The following is an 18,996-nucleotide window of genomic DNA, read 5'->3' on the forward strand; positions in this document are numbered from 1 at the left end:
ACACCACGCATCTATCCCTTTGGTCAGGCGTGAATTTCTATATTATTAAATTAAATAATTATCTCAAATAACCAATTACTGGCTTATAAAACTGTAACGAAGCCAAGGAAATCGAGATCACATAGAAAAAAGGAGTCTAAGTTTATTTGTGAGAAGAATTTCGGTCTTCACCCACAATTACATAATACAAAAACCTGTAATATTGTTTTTTTTTTATTCTTTCCGCTCTGTGGGCATTGTTTTAGCAAGCCTATTATGGGTTCGGCCAGGCCCACAATGGGGCGGCCGGGTGGTGAAGAAAAGTGGCCGACATATTCGGTCGGATTACCTCCCGAAAAATTCCTGGAGGATTCGATTTCGGGTTCCCAGAGCGATAGGATGCTACCTTAACCGCTCGGCCATCCGGCCGTCGCTATACTGTATTTCATATTATTATTTAACAAATTTATTATTATTCTATAATTTCTATCATACAAATAATATTAATTATTCTTATAATATTTAAATTAATTTATACTTGTTTATCTCCCAATAAATTTTATTAAAAAAAACAAACTTAATTTTTTTATAGTAAGAAATCAGATTAAAAAAAAAATAAAACAATACGGATTTTAGAAAAGCGACATCTAACGACTATAAAGAGAAACAGAGGCAGCAACGATGGTTACTTTATAATCGTGTTACGCCTGGTTTACTGTAAAAGTTAATAATTATGCGTGACGTAATCGAAGAAGTATCAAATAAGCGAGTGCGTATTATTATCAAACGACAATTATAAGAGAATTAAATTCTTAATATTATTACGTAATTTAAAAATGAACGAATAAGAGAGACCGATCGATGATCCTCGATAAAAACAGACGAACTTTTCAATCGTCTGCCATCAAAATTCGTCGTTCGAAATCCCAAAATTTGATAAAAATGTGAAGAAAGAAATGGGATTTAATTATTTATTTCGATTAAAATGAAAGATTTTGGATTAAATTTAGTCAGTGTTAGAATCAAAATGAGAATACAACAAGAAAGTAAGTCAATTTATATATCAATTTGCCTTGATTGTTGAATGTTCAGTGCTTTTTCAATGTACTTTAGTCTTAGTTATTAAATGGACTTTAGATCAATCTTCAAATTAATAAATGTAATCCAATTTGATCGAGTCATTTAAGAATATATAAACAGAAAATTGTATAATTAAATTATTCAATCCAGTTTATTGTATTATTTTTAAGTAATATTTCATATAAAGTGATTTGTTTTTAAAAATGTTCTGTTAACAGGAATTTTTATCGATGGAAATTGTACTAAAAATCAATGTAATGCCGACCGATTAATTGTGATCACGGCCGAGAGGTCGCGGTGTCGTCCTACTGCTCTGGGGACCCGGGTTCGAATTCGGACAGGTTGAAAAAACCTTGGAATTTTTTTGGGGGTGGTCTGGCTGGATACTTTGGCCCTGTCCCTCGCCACCTGGCTGCCCTGGCCGAACCCATAGTCTTGCTATAAGAGGCCCTCTTAGTGCCCACAGGGTGGAACGAGTTAAATAAAAGAAAAAGAAAAAAGATTAATTGTGATTGATGGGTGAAATTAGTGATGCTCAAACTGTGATTGTTGCCAAATTGGGCCTGTGGCATGCATTAATCCATCCCATATTTGACATGTTACATTTAACAGGTGGACAATATCACTTAGGGTTAACTGGGATAATTGTTAATTTTTTCTCCCTGCAATGGGGAGAAAATTTGAAGATTTGGTGCAGACTCTTTAACTGGTTTCCTTCGAAATTGCCTAGTTTGCAGTGGCCTTAAGATCTCTATAAGTTCATATAGAGTGCACATGTAAATCTATAGTTACTTAAATGTTTGGCAGTCAGGTTGTGTGTTGCATTTTATAAAAATCAAGTAGGTGACATTGCTTTGTCCATTATGGGGCTTATGGAAGTGCCTAACTTATGAGTCTTGGCAAAAGCAAATAGTTTAGGGATGTCTGCTGAGGCAACTCTTGCCCTTGTCTTCATTTAACTCTTAGCAAGCATTGTACAGTATATGTAAATCTTATGACATGCATCTTGTCAACATATCCCTCAACTAGTTCACAAATCATGTCCTTGATGCATTGTTCTGTGAACGAGTAGATAATGGATATATTGACAAGCTACAAATATGTGTCATGAGAGTTACTTTCCTTATGCAATGCATATGCCATGGAAACCAGTGGTTTCCATGGCATATGCATTGCAAGATCACTATTTTAAGAAAAATGAGTACATGTTAATGTACATATTTCCATAATTTTTAATATATATACATATACATAAAGGCCCTAGTAATAACTAACTGTAGTAAACATATTAATGATTGTCTTCAGAGATTATCGGAATTTTTTCAAAGATGGTGTTTTGGAATATTCTATTTTTCAAGATAGCAACAAGCAAATAAGCTGCTTGAACTTGAATTGAAATTTTGTGTTGAAAGACCGTTTTTTGATATGTCCTTATGTTTATAACAGTTTATGAAAGATATTACATTTTTATATTAGTGGAGCATAAAAGTATTGTAGCTGCATATATTTATTTTTCTTAAAAGATATACGCCGACAAAGAAGACATGAGATACACAGAAAAAGAAGACCAAATTTAATCCTTGAAGAAGCAGAATGGATGCAAATTAGCTGTATAGATGTCAGTTGGAAGAGTGAGAATATAAACATTTAATTTTTACATTTTTGCAATTAACAATTTAATATTTTTAATTATAATAAATTTAATTACAGTCGATCCCCCTATAAGATCATTGATTTTTCCGTTTTATCTGAATTACATGTTGTACGAGTCACTTAGATTTTACAAATATGTGAGCCGTTCACAGCCCGGCACACGTATTTGTAAAATCTAAGTGACTCGTACAACATGTAATTCAGATAAAACGGAAAAATCAATGATCTTATAGGGGGATCGACTGTAGTTATTATTAATATTTAAAGAAATAAGTCATTTATATTTCACTTTTCATTTATTATTATAGACAGTTAAAATTTAAAAAAATAAATTTTTATATTTTTCATGCATTAATAATTAGGCTGCAATTTTAAAATATATATAAATTTCTGCTGTCATCTGTCAGTCTGTCTTTTTTTCATTAATCTACAAAGATGAGACCAGATATGAAAACCTTATGGGCAGTAGGTCTTGATTAACTTTATATGAACTTGTGATGTAAACTGAAAGTGATGTTATTTCAATTCAAAATTTTTTCTTGAAAGGTGTTAGATGACTGGCATGTTATTAAAGGAAAAGTATGATGTACAGGGGTAAGCCACTACTAATTTGAGGTGGAGAGCATATACAGCTCTCCCTTAATAGTCCGACAGGTATGGGACCAAAGGGGTGTTGGATTACCAAAAGTGTCCGGATTACCAAAAATAATTACATAATTTGCATTGTTTTGTTAGCAATAGCTTACAATATTTCCTACTCCAACTGTTCGAACAGAACTGCTCACAGAAAACACATGAGATGTGTGTCATCGTGTAAGAATTGGATGGGGAGATTCACGTCGTGACATGCTTCTGTGCAAGCAGACATGTAACAGGGACGGGTACCGCGACAGGAGGTGCATCGGACTACTGAGCATGTCTGATTAAAAAATGTCAGACTATCAAGGGAGAGCTGTATTTTAAATTAAATCAATTTTAAAAAATATGATTAAAAATTGCAGCCTGGCATTGTGATGATGTCACAATAAATAATTGCTCATTCAAAAAACAAATTGCTGTTATTACTATATTTATTTAGAATTAACCACTCTGCAGTGATTGACAGATATACCCGTCAAGGGCAATCATGTGGCACTGGAGAATGACGTCGATATCTGCAAAAAAATTTTAGCCAAAAATTACCGTGGAAAAAAATTCACATAAAAAGGAATTATGTGACAATAAAGAAAGATTTTTTCTTTACTAGACATAACTGTTTAAAATTTTTTTTTCTGAAATGGAAACAAGAAAAACGCATGGGAAAATTCTTAAAAAATTTCCCACATTTATTCTCCACTGCATTATGATAGTGCTATATCTGACTAACCCTCCCTACAAAGGTTAAACAATTCAGTTATTTTTTATCAACAACAACTGAATTGTTCTAATATTTTTAAACATCATTACTAACTCAACTGTTACTTTATAAATTTGTAGTTATGATTAAAAGTTACTTTTACTAATTATAAAAAATACAGTAGAACCTGTTTAAGAAGTTCTTGCCTAAAAGATTCTTTTTCATAAGAAGTCCAGTTTCTCTGGTCCTGGCATTTACATCATATGTTGTGTGTTAAAATTTCCTGCATAACAAGTTTTCTTATATAAGAAATTCCAAAATATTGGTTCCATCAATGATATTTACCCACTTAAGGAATTTATGTTGGAGACAAATCATAATTTTTTTCCGTACCATAACTTTATCACTTATTAAACTATTAAATTTTTAGTAAAGTAACTCCAGATGTTCACCTCATATTATATATCAAATACATGTACACCTGAGGTGGTTGCTAAATTAACTGGAGTTTTATTCTTTTGATCATACTCCCTATTTGGTGCTGTCCATTAACTATTGACATGTCATATTGATACCAGTTACTTCATCCTCTGCTATAGTCATTACATCTTACTATCCTACTATGTTACACTATGCTATATTATGTTACCTTGATATTGAAATAAAATTGATTATACAGATAAAAAATCATTTCTTTTACAAATCCTGCATAAGAGGTTTTCTCACCTAAGAAGTTTTTTTTTAGAGTGGTCCCTTTGAAAACTTCTTAACAGAGTTGTACTGTATATATTGTATTTTGAAAGAAATTGAATAATATAAAAACAGTCAAACTGATATATAACAGTCACTAAATCATGAAAAAAATTTGCTATAGAGAAATTTTGTTATAAAGAAATATTTTTTGGTAGAGTATTTTTTTTTCATTATTTTACATAATTTAAATTAGTATAAATGTAATATACAGTGATAATTTAACATAAACATAATGTTAATTTTAAGTAAGTTCACATTTATGTGTTAAAATACAAGTTAGTTTAACTATATTTTCATAAACAAATTTTTGTTGCACAGAAGAATTAAATAGTGTTCTTCTTTGTAAATATGCTTCATACTTATTAGAGTATTAAAAATACTTCTGGGCACATTTTCGTAATGTTGCAATCCACTACAAATAATTTGAAATGCCAAACAATTGCCAAATTATATTGGGATATATTATTAATTACAGTAATTACAAAGTAATTTAGCACTAGAGGCAGAAGCTAGGCACTGTATCTTGCTGAGTTTAATAATAATAATTTCAAGAGATGGTGCCTAATGCCTGCATCTAGTGTCAAATTAGCATTTAATTAATAGTAGTAGTAATAAGGCCTAATATAATTTGGCAATTGTTTAGCTTTAATATACAACTATACATTCATTGGGTTTTTGTGGGTCTCTCACTATAATCTTTCTTATCTTGGATTGTTTGGTCAGTTTGGTTACTTTTTAACTTTTCTAAAATTTCTTCATCAGTAGGATACTTAGTGATAATGAAATCTTTGTCAATGTTGAGATAATCATCCAGCATAATATTGATTATAATTTTATTGAATTGGCATAATGCTTCCCATGATTTTTATAAATTTGATAGTGGTAATTCATTGGTTTTATCCCATTCACCAGAATTTTCATTAAATTCTGCTTTGGAAAAACAATTTTTTATAGTGAATTCAATCACTTTATAGTCCACACTTTTGATATCTTAGAAATGCATTCTTTTAAATTAATTTTGTCAGCCATATTGTTTTCAACTCCATTGATCATCATTAAAGCTATCTTACAATAATGGAATTTAAGGTTTTTGATTATGCCATGATCCATTGGCTGACGTTTAGATGTTAAATTTGGAGGAAAAAAGAACAACTCTATACTTTTAAGACTTTTTGAGACTAAAGAAAGATATACTGGATAGTTATCTACAATTAATGCAATTTTTCTACATTCTCTTCTCATTTGTTTGTGTAGTTTTAACAACAACTCATCAAAAATCTAGCTAGTCATCCATGCTTTCTTATTAAAATGATACTCCAAGAGACTTCATCCCTTTGAAACATAATGGAGTTTTGCTTTTTTCAATTACTAACAGTTTCAACTTTTCACTTCTTGTCATATTTGTTCTAATTAATACAGTAATCGTTTATTTGCTCTGCTTTTCACCAAAGCATTGATTATTTTTAAAAATAAGTGTTCTATTGGGTGTACACTTAAATAATAAACCAGTTTCAACTGCATTAAAATGTCCTTTGGCTTATACTTTCCCAAAATCCATTTCAATGTTCCATTCCTTCATTGATTGCAGTCTTCTTCATTAATAGCCATGTTTTTACCATGAACCGCTTATTCAACAATGCCATGCCTTTTTTAAATTTATCTTGCCCATCAGTGTTTGCCTGGAAATGAAGTTTTACTCTTATTGGAAATTTATCTTGCAAATTTTCAATTTTTTAAAATTTTGTACAGTTTTATTGAGCTGCAATTTGAAAAAATTGTAGACCTGTAAATTTCCACTGTCTTTCCTTAATTTTGAGAATGGAATTAGATAGATGAACATCAAGACCAAATATGGAAAACTTTATTTCAATTTAAAACTTTTCCACTGAAAGGAGTTAGCTAGATGACCGGCTTGACTCCATTGCTAATGGAAAAGTATGATGTACAAGTTAGATGCAAATCCTAATTTTTTAAAATTAAAATATACAATAAAAAATTAGATTTGCATCTAACCTATACACTTTTTGATATTATATCAGTTTATAGCTGGCCAATAAGATTTAAAAAAAAAAAATCATATGGTTTGGGTGTTAAACAGTCTATTGCATTTTCTTGAAAATTTATTCAATATGACATATATCTTTTTGCAATAAACAAATTCATTTCTTGTTTCATCTCATATGTATAACTGATGAAATTTTACTCTTGCTTCTGTTAAGAATAAACAAAAGCAATAAGCTTTTGTTTATTCTTAACAGAACATTATATACTTTTTTTTATATATAGATAAGTTATATATGCATATAATAATTGCTTGAAAATTTTTATTTGCAAATTGAGAATATTTATTTATAGTTACTAGAGCAGTTTTAATCTTGTTCCTTTCATTTTCTGCATAGTTGTTATTTTTTCATTTAGATTTTTGCTGATAAAATAGTTTATATAATTGCAATGTGAAAACTTTCATGAATTCTTACATTTTAAGATTCAAAATGTTTTTTGTAGTACAGTTTAATTTGATAAAAAAGTGTTCATTATAATATATGTGGAATTAGATATGAAACTTGTTTATTATTATAACTCTCTTTAGACATGAATGATTACTTTTAGAAAGCAGAATAAAAGAAACAAGGTCATTTATCTTTATTTGTTTTATAAAAAAATGATTAGTTGCCAAGTATTTCAGAAAACAATAAAATTTTGTTTCAAGTAAATAAAATATTTTAAAAATATGAAATGATATATAAAAATATGTAAATTTATACTGTGTGTACAAATATGAGCTATGTTAATGTTAGTTATAAAATTTATTTAAAATTATTTGAAACCTCTTAAACATATTTCTATTGTTATATCAAGTAAAAGTTTTCAAAGTAAGCCTGGTATGTTCATGTGAAATTTTAAATAAATTAATCAAATTATATTTGTTTTACAAAATAATTTTATTCATTTTGCAATGTTTGATTTAATTTATTATATTACATATAAAATTTTTAATGTAGCATAATAATAAATTTAATTTAAGTAAATAATAATAATTTAATATCTTTGTTTATAATTTTTATGTTAAGGGAAATTTTGAGTTGGTTATATAATGCAGTTTTTATTTTGATTTTTGCAGTTTATACAAATAATTGAAATGATGAATTCATCTAACATTGATGTAAATGTTTTAAGAGTTATAAAAAGAAATCTTGAAAGAGGTGAAAAATATATCCAAGCCTTTATGAGGTGTAATAATTTTTTAATATTTCTTTAAATGATTTATTTATAAATCTACTGGTGTTAATAATTAATATGTATTGTATTTTACAGCATATAAGATTCATTTCCATTTCAGCACAGAATATTTAGGAAAAGTACTTAGTGTGTTTAACTGTAGCCTACTGAAGGCTGTAAGGGTACGTCCTATGTGGCAGCATCCAGCAACTGCGAGCATGAACTTTCTTCTAAGCGGAGTGAACAAACTGGTTCAAGCAAATGTGCGTGTCCAGAGTAACTGCGTTTAGCATGCAGTGGCCACCAGATAACACTTCTACATACATATATATATATTTGTATGTGAAACTTATATTAATATCTACTGCAACAATATATATTATACTTTACATATTTCTGTTAATTGACTATTACTTATTTGTTTACTTTTAAGTTATCAATCTAGCTTATTATTTATAATGCAGATATTCAATGTCATCTGTCTTACATGTAAATTGTTACGGTAATAATTTACAGTATATATCTCATGTAAACACATTGAAGCTCATTACTTTATATTCCTGTGTTCAATTTTAAACATGTATAAACTGGTTATGCTATTGCGGTTCCAGTGATGCAATATTGTTGCATTAATAAAAAGATTGTGTGCGTGCATTTGTGTGCGCGTGCATGTGCAGGAAGCAGCTACCAAGCATATTTGATTGCCTCTTCCACTGCTCGCACTTCCAAAGAAGAAAATGGCTGATTTTGTAGATGAATGAAAACAGAATGACAAATAAATTGTGTATATATGTTGTATGTACTTTAATTAATAATCTTTAGCGTAATTTAATTATTTCTGATTTTGTAAATGTAACTTTTTTTAACTTATTATTTTATAAAGATTATTTATATTTGTTGTGTATCTAGTTAGTGACAACAATTACCTGTCAAATTTACCATTGTAATGCTTGTCATATTTTCCTTAGCAAGCATTCATTGAAGTCGTTTCGCTGCTATTTTGTAAACAACACTCGTCCACTCTAGACAGAAATCGCTCGCGAGTTAGATGCGCATACAAAGATTCTTTCTGCTCGTGGTCGGTGGATGCTGCCACGTAGGATGTACCCTTAGGGAAATTCATTAACTTGTAGGAGATCACATGTAAGGCACAGGGCAATTTTTTTTTTCTATTTCTTTGTAAACAAAAGTTACATCTTGTATGCTGTAAAATATGGTATATTATTGGAAGGAAAGGTGATAAGTCAGATTCAATTGAACTTTTCAATTTTATGAAATACTTTCCTGTTTTAAACATCAGAAATTACAACATAATATATAAAACAATAAAAATGTGAAGGTATATTTAGAACATTTTTAGAAGTTTTTTTTTCCCCTGTAAATATCTTCATTATTTAAAAGTTCTTTTACTTTGAAAAAAGAAAAAATAATTAATTTGGCTTATTTCTTGTTCCTGTAGTTAAGTTGTTCAGTTTTTAATTTTAGATTAATAAGATTTAATTTGCTATAGTTTACTTGGCAACTATTAAAATTCTTATAACTTTCTAGATTTGACTTTTTTTATAAAAAAAAAAAATCTTTCTAAGAAGTCATAAACTTATTTACATGTTTAAAATTTTTGAGGATGTTGTCTCTCTTCAGGTCTTATACAAATAATTAATGAAATGATGACAACAAAATGTGTAATTAAGAGTATGAATATTTAATATAATATTTAATGTACAATAATATACCAAATGGTCAATTGATGTAAATTTAATGATTTTGAATTTTTATAAATACTAAGTTTTATGTCTCTTAAGGAAATTTTTAAAGTTTGCATTCAGTAGATTACATAGATTCTTACAACACAGTGGACATAAACCATCTGTTTTAATTTCAGTAAAATATATTACTATTCAAATAATGATGTGAATTATTGTAATCAATGTTTCTTTTGTCTTTGAATTAGCAACTTTCCTGAATTATAAAGTTTTTATTAAATATAACCATAAGTGCTCCCCTATGTATGAACAGGTTAGGTTCCTGAGGTTTTATTGAGTCAAAAACTAATCTAGAAAGTACATTTGTACACAGAGTAGCCATGTATTGTTAGTGTTCAATTCTTTAATGTATGTAACTCATTTACTTGCTTGCTACTGCTTATTAGTGGGTGTTTCGAACACTGTTTTTTTTCACCTAACATATTTAGTTTTATAATGAAAAGTTTATTTTCCATAGTCATAGAGCCACATTTCTTGCATTTATCTCCACTATTAGATTTACTATTAGGTTTTGGATGCATTTTTGAAGCACTAATTGTAAAAGTTTATAAAAATTGCAAAAGCAAAAAATGCTTTTACTTCAACACCACCTCATTATTTGTGATGATGGAATGTCAAAATTCATGTAAAAACAAAAAATGATGATATGCAGTAGAAATAAATTCGCATTAATTATTTATTAGAAATTTATTATATATTACTGGCCAAAGACTGACTTAAATGTCACACACAACTGGCAAGAGAACTTCAGAATACGTGTGAAATTTAGATTTTAGATATATGGTCAAATTATTTGTAAGTCTGAAAGTTCATAAGGTGAACATTTTTAAGTAGAGGAGTATCTGTATTCTGTAACTCTGATAAGATTATATAATCTTGATCTTTGTGCACATATTTTATTTTTTCTCTTTTAACATATACTCTGCATTTCTTCTACTATTCTTTTACTATTTTCTATAACTTCTATAACTCAAACTGCACCTACTATCATAAATCAAAATGCTCCAAGAAAACCTTTAACATGTTGCTTAATTTTGCTACCAACTAATGTTTTCGGACAACTTCACTGCCTTTCTTTAGGTTCGAAAACAAAACAAAAAAACTTCCTTCAAGATACAAGTTCTTTTTCTTAATGGAAACTTCTAGAATGCTTATCTTTTAAATCAAATCATTGTGGATTTGATTGCGTCAGCTTGTTCTTTAAATTTGCAAATCTGACGATTTTTCAAATGCTAAGAAATGACAAAACACCTGTAGACAAAAAACTGGTTCCAGGAGTATACAGAATACTTTTACATGATAAAAGGTGCCAAAAGGAGCTTTATTATATAGGGGCTACAAAAAGATTGATTAATGAAAGGTTGAAAGAGCATAAAAGGGATATTAGGTATGAACAAGGTCACGGTATTAGTAAATTACATGATCGCAGAACCAGCAGAGGTTTTGGTTGACTGGGATAAAGCAGAACTTATACAAAAAGTTTCAAACATATGGCATCTAAAATATACAGAAGCGTGATATATTAATAAATACAACGAAAACGGGCAAGCCATAAATTTTCAGGAATCATTTAAACTAGCATTGACATGGAAAGCGGTGGATTTGCAAACTTAAAGAACAAGCTGATGCAATTGAATCTACGATGATTTGATTTAAAAGATAGGCATTCTAGAAGTTTCTGTTAATAAAAAGAACTTTCATCTTGAAGGAAGTTTTTTGTTTTTGTTTTTGAACCTGAAGAAGGGCAGTGAAGCTGTCCGAAAACGTTAGTTGGTAGTAAAATTAAGCTGCATGTTAAAGGTTTTCTTGGAGCATTTTGATTTACTATTTTCTATTCAATATTTGATGTTTTCTGATACTTTTATTCAGTGGAAAGTTATATTGAAGTATTTTTTTGTTGATGACATTAAGATACAATAAAAAGAAAATTATATTCCTTCTTACATTCACTTTTTTATATGATGCTTCATTAAGATTTTTAGTTTTTCTTTAATATCTATATATATTATATAGATGTAAAAGAAACAATTGAAGATAGGTCAGATTCCTTTGTATAAACATTTTTTCAATCTGTTTTTTGTTTGAGTGACTAGTGTTTTCATGGAACTGCGATGTAAAATTAAAACTAGTCTGTAGCAAGCTTTAGAAGAAAATGAACCAAGTAGATAATAAAATATAGAAGATCATTGTTAGGAATTTTAAACTTAGATGGCTGAAAAATGTTCCAAAAATAAAATGCTACGTAAATTTTAAAACAGTAGGCATTATTCTTGTTAGATGAAAAAAATCAAGAAATATTACATAAGAAGTATTAAAAGAACTACAGAAATTAATATCCAAAAACACAATAAATATTTATATAAGTAGAATCACTAATCTTATCTGAATGTGCAATGAGAACAGATTTTGAATTTTAATAGGAAAAATGGAACTTATATACAATGATATAATAGAAACTTCTGACACAAGGGGAGAAAATCTCACATAAAAGGCATTAAAGATTGTTTTATTTTCCTGCAAGCACTTTTGTTTCAGTTATGAATGTTGTCTTCAGGTTGCTCTGTGCCCAAGTCTACGGAGACTCTTGTGCACTGACAGGGACATGATTTTGATCTTGGAAAAGTCAGATGTGTATTCTATCCCATTAGAGAATACATCAACTGGGGTACACACCTGCTTCATAGAGGCAACCACCAGATTGCTGTCTAGCCGTATATCTGAACACAGACATTCTGTTACGGTGGGAAGGTGTGACACGGAGTTGTCCAAGATTACATCATCACCAAACCCTGCTTGGAACCATATGGAGTTGCTTAGGTACTATGGTGAAAGGGATCTCGTACACATTTGGGAGGCCATTTTCACACATTTGTTATCATCCCCATGCAACTCTCCCATCCTCTAGTTGTCTGGAATTTGGATCAAATTGTATAAGCTATTAAAACATAATTAACTGCGTTTCTCCACTGTCTCCACACCTTCCACCTTCTCCACATATTAAAGCACATGAGCAGAGATGTTATGTGATTTTTCAAATTTAAGTTTTTAAAACTTTCTGTTGTAAAAGTTGTTAATATTCTAAATGGTTATGTTTCTAATTTAAAAATCCATTCGAAAAAATGTTCAGTTCCTGAAGACGATGTTCATAACTGTGTCGAAAGTGCTCGCAGGAAAATAAAACATTCCTTAACACCTTTTATTTGAGTTTTTCGCCTTGTGATAGTACAGTTGTTGGCATGACATCCACTGTACATATTAATAGAAACTTCACTTCTATCAGAGTAATATAGAGTGAAACTATAAATAAAGTTGATTAATTCAAAAACATAAGAAGCAAACTTAGATTATTAAGTATAAGAAGAGAAGAGAATTAAACAAGTATTATTAAATAAATTTAAAATGTCATTATTTGAATTAGAATAATTATCTTATGATTAGAGCTAAGACATCTAGGTTTTTAGATGATTTGAGCTTTATTTATAACTTCAAACTGCTTTTTTATTATTTAAGTTTATGATACAATTATTAGAACTATAAATTTTATTGTTGTTATGATATTTGCTATTTTATTACAATATTATATATAATTATTTAAAATAAAGGAAATTTGTATTAATTTTATTTATCTGTTTTATTTTATTAGTTGAAATTGCTAATATTGCTAATTTTTGGAATATGTTACAACAGATAACTTTAAAATATTTTGAAAATTTTGATCTAAGTGTCCTGATGCCTAGAACTTCAAATGATGAGATTAGTGTTATAAAATCTCTATATATTTCAAAATCATTTAATAAACATTTAGTAATCTGATTTGTGACTTCTAAATAAATTAAGAGTTTGTTTTTAAAAACATGAACAAGAAACAACTTATTATGTCTATTTAATATATTTATTTTAGTAAATTTTAAAAACTAAATTTAATTTAAGATCAAATGTTAAGCACAATTAAAGGTGATAAATTTCTACAAGAAATATAAAAAGTAAATTAAAGAAAGTTTAAGATATTAGAAATATATTAAGATACAAGTCTATTTTCTTATAATAAGTTTATTATTGAATAAATCAGATATAATTATACAAAATTCATAATAGAATTAAAATTTGACATAAGTAATTTTGTTTGTTGTTTTTATGGTATGTTTTATAAAATTATAAATATAGCAAATATTTTTTACAGTATCGAGGGATCACTACATATGCTAAAAGAATTTCTGATTGGACCAGATGTTGAGAAATTGCTGGAAGCTATTGGTTGTTGTACTAATCTTTGTTTTTCTTCTCATGAAGTGACAGTGAAAGTAATTAACAAAATTGCACCATATCTGATAACATTCTTAAATGGAAGTAATATTATTGTTCAAGTAAGTTTGTATCTAAAATATAAAAATCTGTAGATATCATTTTATTAAAAAAGCTTATTACTAATTTAAAGTTAATTCCTGTTTTATATTTTGGATGAGCATATTGATAAATTATAATAATCATCAATTTGCCGATTCAAACTAAAAAATACAATATTGGAATAAATAAAATGACTGAAACCAATTTCCAGCAAAAATTTATCAGAAATTAAATGTTTTTGACCGTGTTAAAGGCATCTTTATGCTAACTGACCTTCACTGCTGTTAAAACAAGGGTACATGATAAGAGGGGTGACATAAGAAAGAGAGAGGGAGGCGGAGAGGGCTGTAAGATTAAAGATTGTAGAATGTTGTGAAAGTTTATAGCAGCATTTTTTTCTCACAGCTTTAATGCCAGTTTAACATTTGAAAACATTTACTTTCTGATAAATTTGTACTGGAAATTGATATCAGTCATTTTGTTTATTAATTATACCAGTTTTGAGCAGTTGATTATACAATATTAGAAATATTACAGTCTCCTGGAATACAATTTTTGTTTATTGTTTATTTACTTTGTTGTTATTTTTAGTTAAAATACTTTAAGCTTTTTTATCATCAGAAATTTTTTGGGGTCTCAGAAAAATTATTTACATCAAGGTCTCGTTTTAAGAGAATGTTGACCTGATTAGAATCATAGATTTTCTAACAATGTTTTCTTTCAGTAAAAAAATAAATCAGATCTTTATCAAATAAAATCAATGGAATAGTCAAAATTAAATATTTTAAAAAAAATTTTATTTTACATTAAATTCATTTATAATTTTCTTTATTATAATATAGTTCAGTTTCTCAGTTTAAAATTAATGCAAAATAAGTTTTATTTTGGAAACATATTGCCAATAAATTTGTTTTTTTATATTCACAGTTATTTTTATTTGAATTTATAGAATTTCTTTAAAAATTTCAATTACAAATAGGTATTAAATATATGAATAACATAAGGAAAATTTGACATAAATCTGTGCTTAATATAATGCCTTATGAGTACAAATAAAACTAAAAAACACTAACAAATATGTGTAATATACAAATATATTTTGAATGAATCATTTTTTAACTGATATAATTGCATATAATTCTAAATAACAGAAAGATAAAAATGGTTAATTAAGCATACATAATTTAAGAATATGTTTTTGTTTTTTATCTTTTAAAACAAAATTTTCCTTTTATTTTATAAATAACTAGCTTATGTACCTCAGTGCTACTCAAGTAAAATAGGACAAAGATAAAAGATTTTTGTATAACTTTGAATTGATTTTTATTTTTAAAAATACTTATACATAATCAAGTATTACATTTAGTTTTTTATTAGCTTTTATATAATACACATGAGCTTATTAATTTTGTGAAGTTTTTTGATAAACAATATTTTTTCTGTTTGCTTCTGCACACTTTTGGACAATTGAAGCTCATTTTCTCAGAAGCATTTTCAAAATAGGTTATCTACTGTTTTCTATCATCCAAAATATAAAACAGGAATTAACTTTAAATTAGTAATAAACTTTTCTAATAAAATGATATATAAATATCTACTATTATAGTACAATTATTTATTGTATTTACAATAACAATTGCCTACAATTATCTATTTCACCTTTATCACCTTTTTAATTGTAATTGTTTTTGTACTATATATATATAATTTATTCAATACATTAACACTATTTGTCATATTTGATGTTTATGTCTGCTTTCTAATTTAACATTAACTGTGATATCAACAGAGCTGGGGTATGTCCTACAAAACTCTCAAGGAATGTATTAGACCTTAACCTTATATCTTTATGGGTTGAAACATCACATTGAATGCAAATCTGTTTATATAATAGGAGTCATTATATATTTCTATGTTAGGACCCTGTAAAAAACCTATTATAGAAATCCCAGATTTATGGGTTGCACTGTTTAACTTTTTAAATCAGCATTTCTCAAAGTGGGAAATAATGCCTCCTTGTGGGCGATGAGTAAATCTAGGGGGCCCTGAAGGCAGGGTATTGAACGGTGACCAAAGGCAAAATTGGGGTCACTGAAAGCCGTTCCCTTTCCTCTGTTAAACTGATAACAGGAAACATTGCATTTAATGGTTTCCAGATGTTGAGAACAATGTACGGTAAGGGCACAAAGTGTGAGATTCATAGAAAAGGTTTCCTAAGAATATTTCCAATCCTTTTTCACTCAAGAGAATATGTGTTAGGGGGCATTGGGTATAACTTTATGGGACAAAGGGGGCGATGGATCGAAAAAGTTTGGGAATCACTGTTTTAAATGGTTTAAAAATTTGAGGCAAAACATTGAGTTAATTTATATTTTTGTCCTTTTTATGTCATTGTAACATCAGTAGAGTCTACTATTTCCATTATTGACAAGACTATGTCTTGTTTATAAAATCGTACTGCCCTTTTTTGTTACCAGCATAGAGGTATGAAGGAGTACATGTCGCAAGTTGATATTTGGCACAGAATATTAGGTGCCCAAATCATTTGCGCATAAAAAAATCCAGACTTGTAGGTAGTCGGGGACCGAGAACTGAGTCAAAATAAAATACAAAATGGCGACTCTCTTCTAGAAACAGGCAAAACAGGCACCTCACCCCACCGAAGCCAGGTAAGGGGAGAGTACCACCCACAGTCATTCTAAGAAGTGAACTCTGACCTTAGGACTGAACATGTAGTTTCTTCTATGTTAAATAAAATTTGTAATCTAATTTTGTAAATTAGGGAGTGCTTCAAATATGACGTTAAAACGGTTTTATGTCATTACGAGTGGGTTTTTTTTAACATTATCTAGTATAGTAAAATCATGGGACCAATAAAAATTTGATGTTATATTAGGGTTGTCGTTACATTCAGTGACGTTATAATTGAGTTAAACTGTATATTGTTTGTGTGAAATAAAAAATAATTTTGGACAATACAATAGCCACAATTATTTTTTCAAAAATGGAAAATTTTTGTTACACATCGACAAAAATTCAACCCGGGCCAACATGCAATGGAGAGAAATTTTGATATTGGATAGGTTAATTTCATCGAAAATGCATTGTGGCCGGCAAAGTTTGAACGATCGTGCCCAAAAGCAGCAATACCAAAAAAGATTGGAGAATGAGAACGAGACCCACCTTGAGTGTCAAAGTGATTCCACTTAGTAGTGAGTCTCCGAGACATAGTCTTGTCCCAAATACTGTTTTGCCGTTTTACTTGTTTTTACATTCAAATGTGTGTTCCTTTTCATTTAAATAAACATTCTAACAGTATTCTTAATGCATTCTATATTACCTAAGGAAGACATCAATGCAATGTCAAAAGTACCTGCTAATTTTTGTTATCATTAAAATATCTTAACACTGAAAGATAGTATCATTTATGTTTATATAATTATTGGCATAAAGTACATATATTTTATTTATCTATATATTCTTATACTATGTTAGCATAAGGTATTCTTTAGTGTAGCTAATCAAATACTGGTTGTTCAGTTATGTTTTAAATCATAGATTTTAAGATGATGGAGTTTTCAACAATGTTTAATAATGTGAACATTTTATTGATGATAAGAAATTATTGTATTTAACTTTATTGATGATTAGAGTAACTCCTTGCTATATTTCTCATTTGGATATACAGATAGCCCTTGTATAACATTGTAGTTATGAGTAGTAGTAGTGGTTTGACACACTCTAATTACAAAATTAATTTTTCTAGGTAATTCAATATAAATCTTGACCCACTCTAATCTCAAGAATTAGTAAATAGTTACGAGTTGAGTCATTATATATATGATATATCTTTATATATGATATATCATTATATATCATATAATGTTGAGTATATAATTTTTTTAAAAATTGTTTTTGTTTTAGTAAGTATTAAATAATATGTTTTTATATAAATTAGATTTTAAATTCATTGTGAGTATTTTTTTAGAGTGAAATGTTAAGAGCACAAGTTAAAGAAGTAGATAAAAATACCCTACAACATGCCCTCAACAGGGTTCGGAAAAGGGGTATTTTGAATTAATTGTTATCCCAGAGAATGTACAGTACATGAGCCAAACGAACTAAAAGCAGATGTGGAAACTGCCATTATGTTTGCTGTAGATCGGGAAAGGAGAAAAGATCCTAATTATAGGCCACCAGCTCCACCCCAGATGCATATAGCTAAACACAGCTGTCCGTATCGACTTCCATTACCTGACATGTTGCTTGTCTTACTATGTGTCAACAGCAGTTTCCCTCACCTTCACATCCAGCTGTGCGCTTTCCCCAACCTTCATAGCTCATTCCATTTGACCAAGCTATGTGTCAGCATGGAGAGGAATATCTACATCACTGTGTGAGGAACATCTAGGGAGAAGAGCTTCAAAATTGGGTGCTAGAGCTTCAAAATTGGGTGCTGGAGCTTCAACATAGGGTGCTGGAGCTTCAACATTGGGTGCTGGAGCTTCAACATCGGGTGCTGGAGCTTCAACATCGGGTGCTGGAGCTTCAACATTGGGTAACAGAGCTTCTGACAATCAGTTAACTAAAGCAACCGTAAGTATACGGTATTTTAAAAAATGTGTTATTTACTTGTAAATAATGTTTCAAAATAAAAAATTTAAAAAATTTTTATTATTTTTCATCAAATTACAGCATTGATTATACATTGTAGCACTTGAGCGTGCTAGATAGAAATGATTTTTAACAAATTTTTTTTACAAGTTCATCATTATAATTGTTGTGTTATTTCATGTTTATATTTTTTTTTTTTTGGCAAAAATAAGAGAGATTGTTTACATTTAAAAATATTTTATTTGTATTTTTCAT

General features: G+C 28.8%; 1 protein-coding gene and 1 pseudogene across 2 annotated transcripts; one reads left to right on the forward strand and one right to left on the reverse strand.

Moving 5' to 3' along the window:
* Positions 1 to 636: 636 nt before the first annotated feature.
* Positions 637 to 18,816, forward strand: LOC111631051. 2 transcript variants are annotated; one of them, XM_023375245.1, is made up of 5 exons: positions 637 to 1,025; positions 2,583 to 2,690; positions 7,923 to 8,032; positions 13,964 to 14,147; positions 18,116 to 18,816. In XM_023375245.1, exons 2-5 carry the CDS (start codon positions 2,676 to 2,678, stop codon positions 18,206 to 18,208), a joined length of 402 nt encoding a protein of 133 aa, XP_023231013.1. In that variant the 5' UTR covers positions 637 to 1,025; positions 2,583 to 2,675; the 3' UTR covers positions 18,209 to 18,816. The 2 variants fall into 2 exon arrangements, with proteins under 2 accessions (XP_023231013.1, XP_023231012.1); XM_023375244.1 differs by having other exon boundaries at positions 2,583 to 2,677.
* Positions 5,498 to 6,832, reverse strand: LOC111631052 (annotated as a pseudogene).
* Positions 18,817 to 18,996: the final 180 nt, after the last annotated feature.

Source organism: Centruroides sculpturatus, unplaced genomic scaffold (assembly GCF_000671375.1).
Source record: "Centruroides sculpturatus isolate CEXI.00-Female unplaced genomic scaffold, Cexi_2.0 scaffold755, whole genome shotgun sequence".
NCBI lineage: Eukaryota > Metazoa > Arthropoda > Arachnida > Scorpiones > Buthidae > Centruroides > Centruroides sculpturatus.

Bases quoted from the DNA above. Each gene is read 5' to 3' on its own strand.
- LOC111631051 (XM_023375244.1), top strand. From the start codon at position 965: ATGAAAGATTTTGGATTAAATTTAGTCAGTGTTAGAATCAAAATGAGA. The intron at 2,678-7,922 runs GTCAGTTGGAAG...TGATTTTTGCAG, and splicing joins TGCAAATTAGCTGTATAGAT to TTTATACAAATAATTGAAAT. The intron at 8,033-13,963 runs GTGTAATAATTT...TATTTTTTACAG, and splicing joins TATATCCAAGCCTTTATGAG to TATCGAGGGATCACTACATA.